Below are 15,979 nucleotides of genomic sequence, written 5' to 3'. Positions count from 1 at the left end.
TTGGATTAACAAAGAACAGTACAGCACAGGAACAGGCCATTTGGCCCTCCAAGCCTGCGCCGATCTTGATGCCTGTCTAAACTAAAACCTTCTGCACTTCCGGGGACCGTATCTCTCTATTCCCATCCTATTCATGTATTTGTCAAGATGCCTCTTAAACGTCATTATCGTACCTGCTTCCACCATCTCCCCCGGCAGCAAATTCAAGGAACTCACCACCCTCTGTGTAAAGAACTTGCCTCGCACATCCCCTCTAAACTTTGCCCCTCTCACCTTAAACCTATGTCCCCTAGTAACTGACTCTTCCACCCTGGGAAAAAGCTTCTGACTGTCCACTCTGTCCATGCCGCTCATAACTTTGTAAACCTCTATCATGTCGCCCCTCCACCTCCGTCGTTCCAGTGAAAACAATCCGAGTTTATCCAACCTCTCCTCGTAGCTAATGCCCTCCAGACCAGGCAACATCCTGGTAAACCTCTTCTGTACCCTCTCCAACGCCTCCACGTCCTTCTGGTAGTGTGGCGACCAGAATTGCACGCAATATTCTAAGTGTGGCCTAACTAAAGTTTCTGTACAGCTGCGGCATGACTTGCCAATTTTTATACTCTATGCCCCAACCGATGAAGGCAAGCATGCCGTATGCCTTCTTGACTACCTTATCCACCTGCGTTGCCACTTTCAGTGACCTGTGGACCTGTACGTCCAGATCTCCTTGCCTGTCAATACTCCTAAGGGTTCTGCCATTTACTGTATACTTCCCACCTGCATTAGATCTTCCAAAATGCATTACCTCACATTTGTCCGGATTAAACTCCATCTGCCATTTCTCCGCCCAAGTCTCCAACCGATCTATATCCTGCTGTATCCTCTGACAATCCTCATCACTATCCGCAACTCCACCAACCTTTGTGTCGTCCGCAAACTTACTAATCAGACCAGCTACATTTTCCTCCAAATCATTTATATATACTACAAAGAGCAAAGGTCCCAGCACTGATCCCTGCGAACACCACTAGTCACAGCCCTCCATTTGGAAAAGCACCCTTCCACTGCTACCCTCTGTCTTCCATGACCGAGCCAGTTCTGTATCCATCTTGCCAGCTCACCTCTGATCCCGTGTGACTTCACCTTTTGTACCAGTCTGCCAGGAGGGACCTTGTCAAATGCTTTACTGATGTCCATATAGATAACATCCACTGCCCTTCCTTCATCAATCATCTTTGTCACTTCCTCAAAAAACTCAATCAAATTAGTGAGACACGACCTCCCCTTCACAAAACCATGCTGCCTCTCGCTAATAAGTTCATTTGTTTCCAAATGGGAGTAAATCCTGACCCGAAGAATCCTCTCTAATAATTTCCCTACCACTGACGTAAGGCTCACCGGCCTATAATTTCCTGGATTATCCTTGCTACCCTTCTTAACAAAGGAACAACATTGGCTATTCTCCAGTCCTCTGGGACTTCACCTGTAGCCAATGAGGATGCAAAGATTTCTGTCAAGGCCCCAGCAATTTCTTCCCTTGCCTCCCTCAGTATTCTGGGGTAGATCCCATCAGGCCCTGGGGACTTATCTACCTTAATGCTTTGCAAGACACCCAACACCACCTCCTTTTTGATAATGAGATAACTGAGACCATCGACACTCCCTTCCCTAGGCTCATCATCCACCAAGTCCTTCGCTTTGGTGAATACTGATGCAAACTACTCATTTAGTACCTCGCCCATTTCCTCTGGCTCCACACATAGATTCCCTTCTCTGTCCTTGAGCGGGCCAACCCTTTCCCTGGTTACCCTCTTGCTCTTTATATACGTATAAAAAGCCTTGGGATTTTCCTTAATCCTGTTTGCCAATGACTTTTCATGACCCCTTTTAGCCCTCCTGACTCCTTGCTTAAGTTCCTTCCTACTGTCTTTATATTCCTCAAGGGATTCGTCTGTTCCTAGCCTTCCAGCCCTTACGAATGCCTCCTTTTTCTTTTTGACTCGGCTCACAATATCCCTCGTTATGCAAGGTTCCCACAACTTGCCAAACTTATCCTTCTTCCTCACAGGAACATGCCGGTTCGGGATTCTAATCAACTGAAGTTTAAAAGACTCCCACATGTCAGATGTTGATTTACCCTCAAACAGCCGCCCCCAATCTAAATTCTTCAGTTCCTGCCTAATATTGTTATAATTAGCCTTCCCCCAATTTAGCACCTTCACCCTAGGACTACTCTTATCCTTATCCACAAGTACCTTAAAACTTATGGAATTATGGTCACTGTTCCCGAAATGCTCCCCTACTGAAACTTCGACCACCTGGCCGGGCTCATTCCCCAATACCAGGTCCAGTACGACCCCATCCCTTGTTGGACTATCTACATATTGTTTCTAGAAGCCCTCCTGGGTGCTCCTTACAAATTCTAAGCTCCTAGCACTAAGTGAGTCCCAGTCAATATAGGGGAAGTGATTGTGTGATGTGCTTATGCATCGGAAGGTTGTGTTATAGAGAGATGGGGAAAGAGCACTGTTCACCCCACTGGCTTCTTGATCTTTGCCACATTGCTAAGAGGAGCTGTCAATAAAAAGCCAGAATGTTCCTTACAGGCAACAGTCAAGCAGCCCGTAGCTGAAGTACAACGTTGGCAGAGGCCTGAGAGCAGTTTAGATGTTGTTTAGATTGAAGGAGATATCTACGTTTGGGAGAATAGAAGGTACAAAAATGAAATAGAGAGCAGGGAAACCTGATGGGGTAGTAAAGCCTTGTTTTAATCGCTGCTGTGACACCATTTTTTATCTATCTTCTCCAGGATGCATTTAGCCTGCTAGCGTACTCTGATCCTTGGAGCTGTCCAGTTGGCCAGCAGCTTGACCCTATCCAGAGGGAACCTATCTGTGCTGCCCTTAATAGTGCTATTTTAGGTAAGCAGCAAGGAAAAAAGAGCATGAGTACGTTGAGCAGCTTTGAGTTCTTTTAAATCGTGATTGAGGTAGAAATTGGGCTTGTTGCTTCGGTTTTATAAAACCCACTTTCAGGGATGAATGTCCCACACCCAAAGTAAGCCTGCAAGACTTTTCTTTCCCCAAAACATACTTTATTCATAAAAATCTGTTTTAAAAAAAATACATTACAAAACAGTTCAAAACAGCACCAAGTTGACATTCCAAAAAGTGCAAAGGAAATCAGTTTTCTTCAATACAGGAGTGAGTTGCCTCACAACGCTTCCATTCCATTTTACATGCCATGTACATTTTACAGCAAACCCATATTTGATGTATACAGCTCGAGGGGTTTCCTATGGGTCCAGCCCCTCAGTTCACTTTGGTGGGAGGACCTTACACAGTGGTATTTCCCCATTGAGCCTTTGCAGCAGCTGCCCCAAACTTTAGTGCGTCCCTCAGCACATAGTCCTGGACCTTGGAATGTGCCAGTCTGCAACACTCGGTTGTGGACAACTCTTTGCACTGCAAGACCAGCAAGTTTCGAGAAGACCAAAGAGCGTCTTTCACCGAATTGATGGTCCTCCAGCAGCAGTTGATGTTTATCTTGGTGTACGTCCCTGGGAACAGCCCGTAGAGCACAGACTCCTGTGTTACAGAGCTGCTTGGGATGAACCTCGATAAAAACCACTGCTTCTCTTTCCACACCTGCTTTGCAAAGACACATTCCAGACGGAGTTGGGAAACTGTCTCTTCCCCACCACAGCCACCTCGAGGGCAGCGTGCGGATGGGGCGAGACTCCGGGCTTGCAAGATGGATCTGACGGGGAGGGCCCTTCTCACCACCAGCCAAGCTACGTCTTGATGCTTGTTTGAAAGTTCTGGTGATGAGGCATTCTGCCAAATGACTTTGGCAGTCTGCTCAGGGAATCATTCGACAGGATCCACCATCTCCTTTTCCCATAGAACCTTGAGGACATTCCGTGCAGACCACTGCCTGATGGATTGGTGGTCAAAGGTGTTTTCCACAGAAACTTTCCCACGAAGGATAGGTGGTATGGCACGGTCCAGCTGGATGGAGCATTACGCGGCAATGTGACCAGACCCATCCTTTGCAACACCTGGGACAGATAGAACCTCAGCACGTAGTGGCACAGTGATTGCATACTGGGGCTCTACGCACAGCTCGATGCAGCCGCACACGTAGGTGGTCTTCAGGATGAGGGCAATGTTGGGTACATTTTTCCCGCCCTTATCCAGAGGTTTGAACATCATATCCCTCTGGACCCAGTCCATTTTGGATCTCCAGATAAAGCGGAAAATGGCTTGGGTGACCGCCACGGCGCAGGAGTGGGGTTTGGGCCAGACCTGCACCACATACAGCAACAACGTGAGCGCCTCGCATCTGATGACCCGGTTCTTACCCACCATTGAGAGAGATCGCTGCTCCCACATCATCAATTTATGGTGTACCCTGGCTACTCTTTCCTTCCAGGTTTTGCCGCACGCCCGGCCCTTCTGAACCGTATCCCCAGCACCTTCTGGTAGTCTTATCTGACGGTGAAGGGGATAAAGGATCAATCGGCCCAGTTCCCAAAGAACATGGCCTCACTCTTGCCATGGTTAACTTTGGCTCCTGAGGCCAGTTCGAACTGGTCGCAGATGCTCATCAGTCTGCGAACGGACAGCTGATCCCAGCAGAAGACGGCAATGTCGTCTATGTACAGGGAGGCTTTTACCTGAGTGCCTCCGCTGCCTGGGATTATCACCCCTCTTATGCCCGCATCCTTCCTAATGGGCTCAGCAAAAGATTCGATACAGCAAACAAACAAGACAGGAGAGAGGACAGCCCTGTCTGACTCCAGATTTGATCGGGAAACTTTCTGATTCCCACCCATTGATTGAGACTGCGCTACTGATGTTTGTGTAGAGCAGTTTGATCCAATTGCAGATTCCCTCCCCAAACCCAATTTTGGAGAGCATGTCCATCACGTAGGCATGCGATATCCTGTCAAAAGCCTTCTCCTGGTCCAAACTGATGAGGCAGGTGTCCACCCTCCTGTCCCGTACATAGGCGATCGTATCCTGAGTAGCGCAAGTGTATCAGAGATCTTCCTGCTGGGTACAGTGCAGGTCTGGTCAGGGTGAATCACCAACTCCAGAGCAGACTTGACCCGACTGGCGATGATTTTGGACAGAATCTTGTAGTCAACATTAAGCAGTGAGATGGGTCGCCGATTTCTGACTTCCGCCCTCTTCCCCTTCCGCTTGTAGATGAGGGGGATGATGCCTTTCCTCATAGATTCTGACATGCTGCCGGCCAGAAGCATACTCTCGTATACTTCCTGCAGGTCTGGGCCGATCCAATCCCACAGAGCCAAATACAACTCAACTGGTAAGCTGTCGCTTCCGGGGGTTTTACTCGTCTCGAAGGACCTGACGGCATTTGTCAGCTCATCCAGAGTTAGCAGTTTGTCCAGTGTCTCCCGCATGCTGTCATCTAAGACCTCCGTGATAGATGACAGGAAGGACTGGGAGGCTGTGCTGTCCATGGGCTTCAGGTCATACAGCCCAGCATGAAAGGATTTGCTGATTCTTAGTATGTCGGACTGTGAAGACGTTACCGAGCCATCCTCTTCCTTTAGGCTGCTGATCACAGAGCTCTCTGTGTGTATCTTTTGGAAGAAGAAACGCGAGAACGTCTCATCCTGCTCAACGGAGCGGACTCTGGACCGGAAGATGATCCTGGAGGCCTCTGTGGCAAAGAGCGAGGCTGGCTGTTCACCTCCTTGGAGATCCTCCTTGACCTCGATCGACCCCCATCGACTGCAGCTGGAGGAGATTTTGCATTCTTTTCTAGAGTCGGGACATTTCCTTCTGTCTCTCTCTCGCCCTCTGAATACCTTTGGAGACAAAGAACCTCTTGATCTCCTTGATCGCTTCCCACCAGTGAACTGGAGACTCAGAGGGTTTTCACGGTTCTCCAACCTTTGCAATCCTTTTTGAGTTCCTCAGTGTTCTCTGAGGTTAGCAGTGTAGCATTGAGCTTCCATGTCCCCCTGCCAAACTGCTGGTCGTCCTGTAAGTGACAGTCGGCCAGTAAGAGGCAATGGTCAGAGAAGAACACTGGCTTGACGTTGGTGGATCTGACCGTGACAGCACGGGACACAAACGGGAAGTCAATCCTGGAACGGGCAGATCCGGCCTATCTTGACCAGGTATATCTATGCTCCGCTCCATCTGCGGGTTTGCTGAAAATGTTGTGCAGCTTGGCATCTTTTACTGTTTCCATTAGAAATCTGGACGTAGCGTCCAGTTTGCTGTCGTCACTGCCGGATCGTCCAGCTGCATTGATGATGCAGTTGCAGTCACTGCCTAGAATGACCGGCCTGGATGTCGCCAGCAGCAGTGGGAGCTGCTGGAAGACGGTTAGCCACTCGCTGCATTGATCCGGGGCATACACGTTGATCAACCAGAGCGGAACATTGTTGTACATTACATCTGCTACGAGGAGGCAACCGCCCACCACTTCTCTAACCAGAGATGGTGAAGTTACCTCCCCTCAGCAGAATACCCAGGCCGGAGCAACGGGAATCATTACCCCCTGACCAGAACGATGGCCCGTGGGACCACCGTCGCGACCATTGCCTGTAGGTGCTGAGGTGCGGTATTCCACACTCCTGCAGAAACAGCAGGTCAGCTTTGACCTTGGCGAGGTAGTCCAAGGTCGAAACACATCGCTTAGTGGATTTAATGCTACGCATGTTAATCGAAGCAATCTTTATACCCATTTAAAAGTTGGGTGTTGCTTCCCACACCCGGTATCTTTGCTAGTCCCAGTCCTTAGGTATGTTCCTGTATACCCATAGTGTGCGCAAGCTGTTTCACATTTGTTGGGCTCAGAAACCCCTCCTGGTTACTCATGGGCGGTTTATTCTGCTGGGGTGACATCGGGGGGGTCTTGTAGGCAGCAGGGCTTGGGCTGTCCTCTGCTGGTGGTGTCTTTCCCCTCTGTTCCTCCTCGAAGACATTACTGCTCCCAGCTTCCCGGAGCTGGAGTGCGCCAGATGCTTCTTTGCTCTTGGTGTCCCGGAGCTGGGGTGCGCTGGGCATGTCGCTGGGTTCGGCGCTTTGGGTTTGCGGCGCTCTGGGCCCATCACAGCTTCCAGTGCCCCGGAGCTGGGGGGCTTTATCTCCCAGCTCCTTTGAGTTCTACCGCTTCCTTTGCAGGTGCCATCATTCTGGCCCTACCTCGTCCAATAAGGACGAGCTGCCGTAGTCTGTCTCAGATGATAGCCTCCTCTTGCCACTGGTTTGGATGGTGGCCTGTACCTTTTTTGTAGATTTTTTTCTTTGTGGTTTTCCTTTTTACCACTTGCCACTGACCAGTTTGTCCATCTGCTGCCTCCTCCTCCATTGATTCTGATGGTAGAGGAGGGGTTTCCAGGCAAGGGGTAGGTGTTGGGTCACTGGTTGCAGCTGCCTCCCCAGTCTTCTCCTTCTCAGGTAGATTTTCTTCGCTGCAGAGAGGGTCGCTTTTCTCCTTCCCAGCACCAGATGCATTCACTGTTCCTTCTCCCGGCCTTTCCTTGGACCTTGCCACCTGAGCATAACTGAGGCAGCGTTTGGGGCAGGTTTTGTAGAGGTGGCCTGCCTCACTGCACAGGTTGCAGCACTTACTCCGTTTACAGTCCTTGGTCTGATGGCCTTCCTTCTTGCAGTTCTTGCAGATGACTGTGCTGCAGTTGGCTGCCACGTGACCAGATTTGCCACGGGTGTGACAAATTCTGGGTGCCCCGCATAGACCAAGAAGCCTCGACTTCCCCCGATAGCGAAGCTGGAGGGAGGATGGATGATGGCTGCGTTGGCATCGACCTTCAAGGTCACCTTGACATGCCGCTTGCTGGTTCAAATCCCAAATGGGCCCTTGACATCAGTGCTGCTGCCGGCCACCTCGACGTACCTGGCGAGGAAGGTGTGTACAGCCACGTCAGGAACATGGGGGTTATAGAGGTGGATTGTCACCGCCTGGTCGCATTGCGACAGCAGCGTGAAGAGTGACTCCACTGTGAGGATCGGCAGCGGCGCCTGGTTTCCTTTTTCCTTGAACGCCTTCAGGATTTTGATGCATCCCGCCACGTTCTTGAAAGTCATGTTGAAATATCCACTGCTGGGGAAGTCCTGCAGACAGAAGATGTCTGCAGCTTGGAATCCACAGCAATCAATAAGGATTTTCTTAATGAAGAAGGTACGGTCAACAGGTGCACCTCCTTCCTTATCTTTCACCACTACCCGAACGGTGTTACGCACTCTCTGGCCTGAAGCTCTAGAATTGGTTACAGCCATTTTATTCAAAACCTACTGGAATAGGATCAAAGGCCACAGATCATGGTTTCTTCCCCTGCCAGGTAAGTATATGGTAAGTAAGCCTGCAAGACATCGACCTGATATTGAGTCAGGCAACCCTGATGGCCGCATGTAACATATTATGCCTCTTACATATGTAAATGAGGGGCTTAGCACCTGTTTAAGCATCCGTCTGCCCTGTGAAATTGGATACCGATGAATGTCAAAGGAGGCTGATCTGCTCTACATGGGATTCTTTGGCATCTGCTGCGGCCACCAAAAAAGACAAGTTTTGTTTTTGAGAAAATTATAAAATGCATTCCCGTGGTGTCAGGAGGACTGGAAGTGTTTCCCCAAATCCACATTGCTTCCGAATGGCCCAACCACCATTGCTGCTACACCCACCCAGACTTTCCTTCAGGCTCGTTAAAGTGATGAAATAAGTGACCAGATCATCTATTTCAGATGTTGGTTGAAGGATAAGTGTTTGACACCTCCCCTACTCTTCAAAAGATCGACCCGCAAGGGTACATGGGGCCGTGGATTAACATCTCATCCGAAAGACCCTACCTCCAACAGTGTAGCACTCCCTCAGAGGGCAGTTGTTATTGAATATTTTTACTGACACATGCCAGCCAGTCTTCGAACCTCCAGATTAAAATAGGTTATTGAACCAAAATAAAAATTCATTGCTTCATTACCAAGTAATGTCAGACCTGATCTCTTCTTGGAATGTATCACATTCCTGCTTGGGATGCTGATTTTCTGCTGTGTAGCAGCCTCAGTCCCTGTGTGAAGCCATGCACATACCAACCACAAGCTCTAGAAATGCAACAACATTTTGAAATGCTAACTGTGAGGATATAGCTTTTCAAGCAGAATTTGATGGATTTGAGACTAAGGTCAGTTGCTCTGATTGCTTGTTCTCAGCCTAGTTGCTGAATGGAACACCGTGAAGGATGTGCCCCTCTCAATGGAAGAAATCTGAAGTAATCTGATTATCCCCTGTTCTATACACCTCCCAATAGGCCAGAAACCGTTTCTTTTTGGGAGGAGAAAAGAATGAGTTAACACAGAACATCTTAAATAGGGGCAGTGAAAATGGCAATGATTTATATGGTTTTTTGGGCTGTACCACTTGTAGTGGTGCAATCGTAAAACTGATCTTGTTTGTTTGTTCTCTCTCTCTCATGCACAGAATCTCAGAATCTGCCAAAGCAGCCACCATTGATGCTTGCACTGGGTCAGGCCTCCGAATGCCTTCGGCTGATGGCGCGTGCAGGGATTGGATCCTGTTCATTTGCCAGAGTGGACGACTATTTGCACTAGCTGCTGTGGCAGTGGAGAGACCTCAGATACTGCCCCCTCACCTCCTGTTCAAGACCTACAACAACCCCTCCCTCTTCTCGAAGACCATCGCACTGCCCACCAGAAGGGTGCTGACCGATCTCCTTTCTTGCCAGCATCCTTGTTACATTTTATCAGGTTACATGACTGAATGCATTGCATTTTGCAAGAGATCATGGGTGCAGTAGTGCACAGTAGAAACGTAGCATATTTCTCTGATTTCTCACTGAGCCACCAGTATTTAGCCCTGGAGGTTTTGTCTTGTGCTAGCCTCTGTTGTTTATTGGTTATCATTAGGGCTGTAACAAAACTTATGTATTTTGAAGCTTTAATCATTTATTTAACAAGGCTTAAATAACACCTTGGGTTTGTAGCAGCGTTATCTGATGCCGTTCCTATTCCCCAGCACTAATCATACTGCTTTAAGTCCAATCCCCATTTCCTTTGGCAAAAACTCATAGTGTGTACTATTTCCAAGGCTTTAAATCCCCCCCTTTCTTTCATCCCCAATCCTTTGCCAAAAAATACAGCTGTTGGTTTGTTACAGCCCAGTAATCAACCATGTTTGGTTTACATCTTTTCCATGTTCTACCTGTGTATATTTGTGTGGAACAATGCTGCTCATTATCACTTTGCTGTTTGGTTTTGCTGTTCTGCTGTTCAGCCTCTAGTTGCACAGCCATAATTTCCACTCATTTCTTATTGGGGGTCTTACTTTATGTCAGTTTATACAGAATGAGAGTTCTGAATGGCCTCATTCTTTGAACTCTTGAGTTCAAATCACACTCTCAAACTGACGCCTCCGCCAGACCTTTCCTTCCGATAAAAGTGCCACCAGTTCTCTCTGGGTCATTTGTCAGCAAGAAATAGAACAGGGTTGGGGGTGGGAGGGAAGAAACAGTAGGCAAGGATAATATTGGTGCAAAGCTAGTTAATCTTCTGGGGGCTGAGGAAACCAAGGCAAAGGCTATTTCAGCAGTTGAAGGTATACATTTCTGCAGATTTACTACACAATATCCTTCCTTTGAAGGGTTTTCTTAATATGTTTTTCTTACATTACAAATTAACCTCTGGGGAAGTTAGTTGACTCGTAACTGATTTCACTGTTACCTGATTACCGTAGCACTGATTCCACGTTTCAGCTTACCACTACAATCATTAATTGAACAATCTACTCTGGTAGTTATCAAGCTATTAAAACTTCAAAATCAATGAGTTAGTCTTGTGTGTCCAATTAGTCCTGCCTAGAAGCCACCTGAAAACAATCATAAGATTACTACAACATCGGACTAACTCTCAAAAGAAACATCAGGATGAGACAATTCCAGACATGAGCCAAGAAACTTAGTGTGCTGGAGACTCCTGTGACTGTCTTGAATGTCATAAAATAGGAGTTTAACTACTTGTAAGTCCATCAGTTCTATAAGTCAGTAATTATTCAAAAAGAAGAATGTTGCCAATTGGACAGTGATCATGAATGAAGCAGATTATGTGCAGTTATTCTAAATGGTTGCCAGTAAAAACAGAAAAGGAACTGGAGTATGTAACTTCCCATTTGTGAATTGTTCACTTAGCAGGGTGGGATAGAAGTGTTGGCTTTTAATAGTATTTTTAAGAAAAAAAGGCCATTTCCTTCTCTTGTGAACTTTTATATTGGTACTATTCTAATTCAGATTAAGTGAGTCATCTCCCAGCATTGCATGCTAAATCCAGTTCCTTTGTCCCTGAATTAAATCAGCTATAGTTCCCAGAGAATAATTTCAAAAAGGAAATGTGGGAGTCTGTCAGCGCACATTCAGAGATGTGCATTGTGCACATTATAGTGAAATAGCGCTGCTTCAATAAACATGAGGTTTCAGTGCCTGAGGATCGCATGATCCTATGCTAATTTACTTAACTTTCTGCTGTTGACTTGCCTGAGTGCCTGCAACAGATCTTGGTGATCAGAGTGGAACTAGGGAGCCAAAATGACAAAATATGGTAACTGCAGGAAAGAATGTGTACCTAAATACAACTTCAGTGGAAGGTGGAAGCCACTTTGGCAATACTTGAAGAGTAAAATATGAAGGAAAATGGGAAGCTTGTGCAAGACCACTAGTGTCTGTGAGCAAAGCTGAAATGCCATCATAGGGTTCAGATAATGCAATACCCTCCACTTTCAGGAGGGTGTTTTTGTCACATCATGGGCAAGAAAAAATAATTTTGTATTATTTAAAATTTACCTAACCTCTACAAAGAATGTAGTTGGGCAGTATAGGATGAATTATTGATGAAAAAACACTTCTACAGCTTCAGCATAGTTTTCACTTGTTACCAACATTTTGCTAAAATTGAACTTTCCTTTTTTGGCCTTTCAGCCATTGATTTCTTCTTAAAATGTTACTAATCTCCACCAGCATTACAATTGTTACTTTAAAAAAAAACATTCCACATTTGCTTTTCATTTATTATTTTCCCCACACAACTCCCTTTTCCATCCTCTCCCAGCTGCTGTTGGGCACAGTTCTTTGCCCGGGGGAAGAGGCCAGACAGCTTTCCCAGGTCCCTGCCTGTTCCACATTAATCTGCCACAGGATGGTATGCAGGATTGATCTACTATAATGTGTGACCTCTGTTCTGTTCAGCCAATCCCTAGAGCTTGTAATGTATGGCAGTGCAGCATGACTATCCATTGCATTGCTCTATGGTGCAGCATATGGGAAAAACCTGATATTTTTTGGATGTTTTATTGAGAATTTTAGTTATTGAATTTAAGACTGGGAATTACAGCATTGCATGGTTGATATTTTTTAATGTACATGTTAATATTTGAGCACTTGTACAACCCACAAAGTTCAGGTAATAGCATTGATGCCAAGTTTCAGCTGGCTGGGAGGCATAAGAAACCAGACATTTCTTGTCATCTAGATGCCAAGCTTAGATAGGCAAATATGTGCGCCCAGGCATATACACAGATTGATTATAAGCCTGATTGTGGAACGATCCTGGCATCACCCAAGGTTTAATTCTGCACCTGTGGGATTGGGATAATTTGACCACTATGACTGTTTTTCTCCCCAGCTGGTTTCTTCATGAGGCCACCTTGCTGCCTGCTTCAGGAGGGTGTAAACATGGGTGTCTTCAGCACTACTTTGTGACTGCCTGACTGAAGATGTGACGGGGCCCATCAGTTAGTTCTTCCAAGCATGACTCTGGCTAGCAATTACCAATGCTGCTCCAGTACATTAAGGCACATTTTTCCACTAATGCTAGGATTTGAACTTGAGGCTTTTGGAGCGGACTGTACAGTTCAGCAGGTAGAGCTGAACTGCTGTGTGTGGATGTTTTTCCTTATGTTTGCAAGAATTCATACATAGAGAATAGAAGAGCACTGATTCACTGCAACATCAGATTGGGTTATGATGAATGGAAAGAGGTCTTTTGAGGATGTTAAAATATCTAAGGCTCCTGGAGTTGTGTTTTCTGCAATACGTGGGAATTATTGGCCACTCCCTGACAGCCTGATTTGATCTGGTGAATGTCACATATTGGTATAGATGTTTTAAAAAGGTTTATAAAAATCAGTATCCATAGGTAATTACTTGCTCCACTGTACGTTTGAAGGTGATTACGAAACGTAGGATGGAGTATGATGTAGAAATGAATGAGGGAAGTAACTCATTCGGCTGCAAGAGCGACAAAATTGCTAGAATTTTATGGCCTAACATGAAGGAAACAACATTCCTCGTAATGATCTAGATTTATTTTTTTCTAATATATCTGGAAGCTGTTATAAACCCTGTATCATCCCTGTCAGTTTTTAAAAACAGTAGTCTGCGACATACCGCAGTGTTGCAATATAAGTGCAGGGTGGGGAACACCAGTGGTTTGAGGTGTCATTTACATCCAGCATTTTTATTTTCAGCAGAATAATCTGACTACACCAATCTTGTTAATTTTAACCAATCTTTTTGATAAGGTCCTAGGGGCATTGCAGCCTTTTTAAGCTCAACTCATCTTTTAGAAGATCCAGCTTTTTAAAGATGTAAGACAATATTGATGTAAGTTGCGTCCTGATTAGACTCTGCTTAAAGTCAATGCCTTATTCTTGAATTTGTCATGGGGTTAGTTAAAAGGGAAGTATATGGAATTGATCCACAATCTGAACTTTTCTTTAAAACTTCTTTTAAATGCCACTGATAACTGTTCACCTGTCATAGTTAGGTGAACAAGGTATCTCATTACTCTGTCTTTATTTTTAAAGGGATTTAATTAAGAGCAACATTCAAGCAGCCACTCTTTGTAGATTCCATCATCCCCCCCGCCCCCCCCAATGATACTGTATATTCAGTGAGGTCACGGTGAAGCATTTTATGCACTTTCCCCACACGAGGAGACGGGAATTTCACATAAAATGTTTGCTTCAGCCTGCCTGTATCGAATACTGACAGGAAAACTAAGGACTGAATTTTATTCTGGTGACAGGGGTCCCGGCAGTGGGCCAGAAGGCGGGGAGACCCCAGCTCAGTCCTCTGTCGGATCTCTGTAGCAATTTCACAGCGGGCAGGCAATTACTGACAAGCTCCCACCTCCAGTGCTACCAGCCAGTTGGCAGCTCCACAGTACCAGCAACCAGGAGCGGTAAGTGGGGTCAGGGATGCTGGGGCCGTTCAGACAGGCCCCATTGACGGGAGAGGAGTGGGGGCGGTGCGGGGGGAGAGAATCTTCACATTGGGGGGGGGGGGGGGGTTGGTGGCGGCGATTGCTGCTGGCGTGGGAGACCCTGGATTGCCCCCAAAGAAGGCCTCCCCGACTCCACTGGAGCGTCTCCCTGCGGGCCTTTCTGCCTTCTATTAAATTGAGGTGGAAGTGGGAAGAGGCCCTTAAGTCATCATTAATTAGCCACTTAAGGGCCTCAATTGACCTGGGGTTGAAAGGCCGTCCTCAGCCTTCCCCACCCCGGACTGAATTGGAAGGCGACAGGCATTCCATCTCCACCCACTTATGACGCAATTTTATTGTGGCCCACCGACCTCCGTTCCCATCCCTAGGGGGCCCATACAATTCAGCCTTAAGTGTCAAGTGTGTATGACATGAATACATTAACAGCTATTTTTCATTTTAAGCGATTGGGTTCTAGTTGGTGGAGAGTTTATTTTCTGAAAGTTAATCATCTGGATATACAAACAGGTATAAATGGCTATCTCCCTTTTTTAAAAAAAAATTAGGTTGTGGGATGTTCCATTTAATGTCACTTTTAATCTGTTCATAAATCTAACTTTATTTTAACACTGCATTTATTTTAATGTGAATCTTATCAGGACACAACCTGATTAAGTTCTATTTCATATTCAATGTTTTAGAGGGGGTGGTTGGGGGATTATGGAGATTAATTCAGACATTTCTCCTGCAAAACCATGTCTATCAATTAAAAAGAAGCCAAAAATGTATGCTTACAAAGATCAATAATTTAATTTTTTTGAGAGGGTACATAATCTTAGCATAATTTTTATTTAACCAGATCAGGTTAGTACAGTGTTGTCCAATAATTGCTGACTAGCCCCAGTTGTGGCAGTAGTGGTACCATTTTAGCCACATGCACTAAATCGAGTAGGAAACTCCTTGCACCCAATACAAGTAAATGTGCCTTGTGTATATTTACTTAGCATCTACCACCATTCAGTAACCAAGGAAGTATATAAAGCACTTGCAATGATCAAAAAGTACTTGCACACTCTACTTTGTTCATCAGTCTCTCAGAATTTTTTTTTGGCTGCATTCCCATCCTTTTGAAAACACATTGGACCAAAAACAGGAGAATGTTAGGTCAGTTTCCATTGCTGGACAGCTCTGCTGCTAGCTGATAATCTAGAAAATTGAAGACATCTTCCGGCCTCTTACTGGAGATCCACCCAGACATTGGAGGTCTTGAAGTTTCATACTGACTGATGATTGGAGAACAATTCTTATTTTTTTTTAAATTAAGTTGGGCTTTCAACTACATGTTTTTTTTCTGACTAGCTGCTGGTGACCTTTTATATATAAAATAAATATTTTTTAAAAATGCACTAGCCCAACTCTATATCCCTTCCTCCCCAATAATAGCAAACAAAAATGAAATGGCAAATGAATGGGCATTCAACTGTCCAGAAAATTGATTTGCTTGCAAATTGCTAACCTTGAAAAGCCTGGGAAAATGACATACTGTAATTTAGCAAATGAACTTGTATTCAGTATTGTATATTTACAAAAATGGAAAGATCAGCAACAGCTGTGTTGGAGACAGTGCAAATGATCTGTCACGTTCGCATCCCAGTTGTCGCTGTACGCTGGAAAACTGTACCGTGTACTAGGTAAGTGAATGTAAGTGGAGGTATCCTACT

The 15,979-nt window shown here is 45.8% G+C and overlaps 1 protein-coding gene across 3 annotated transcripts in view; it reads left to right on the top strand.

Annotated features, from left to right (window-relative positions):
• Positions 1–14,295, top strand: part of ranbp10 (RAN binding protein 10) — a 168,569-nt gene extending 154,274 nt beyond the window's left edge. For all 3 annotated transcript variants that reach the window (XM_068049532.1, XM_068049533.1, XM_068049534.1), the window contains 2 exons: positions 2,795–2,906; positions 9,469–14,295. In XM_068049532.1, coding sequence (XP_067905633.1) covers positions 2,795–2,906; positions 9,469–9,599 — 243 coding nt within the window. In that variant the 3' untranslated portion in view covers positions 9,600–14,295. The remainder of the gene's footprint in view (positions 1–2,794; positions 2,907–9,468) is intronic.
• The last annotated feature ends 1,684 nt before the right edge of the window (positions 14,296–15,979 follow it).

This window comes from Heterodontus francisci, chromosome 17 (assembly GCF_036365525.1).
Source record: "Heterodontus francisci isolate sHetFra1 chromosome 17, sHetFra1.hap1, whole genome shotgun sequence".
Taxonomy (NCBI): domain Eukaryota; kingdom Metazoa; phylum Chordata; class Chondrichthyes; order Heterodontiformes; family Heterodontidae; genus Heterodontus; species Heterodontus francisci.
Note: the sequence above shows the minus strand (reverse complement) of the source record. Positions and strands in the feature narration are given on the sequence as shown.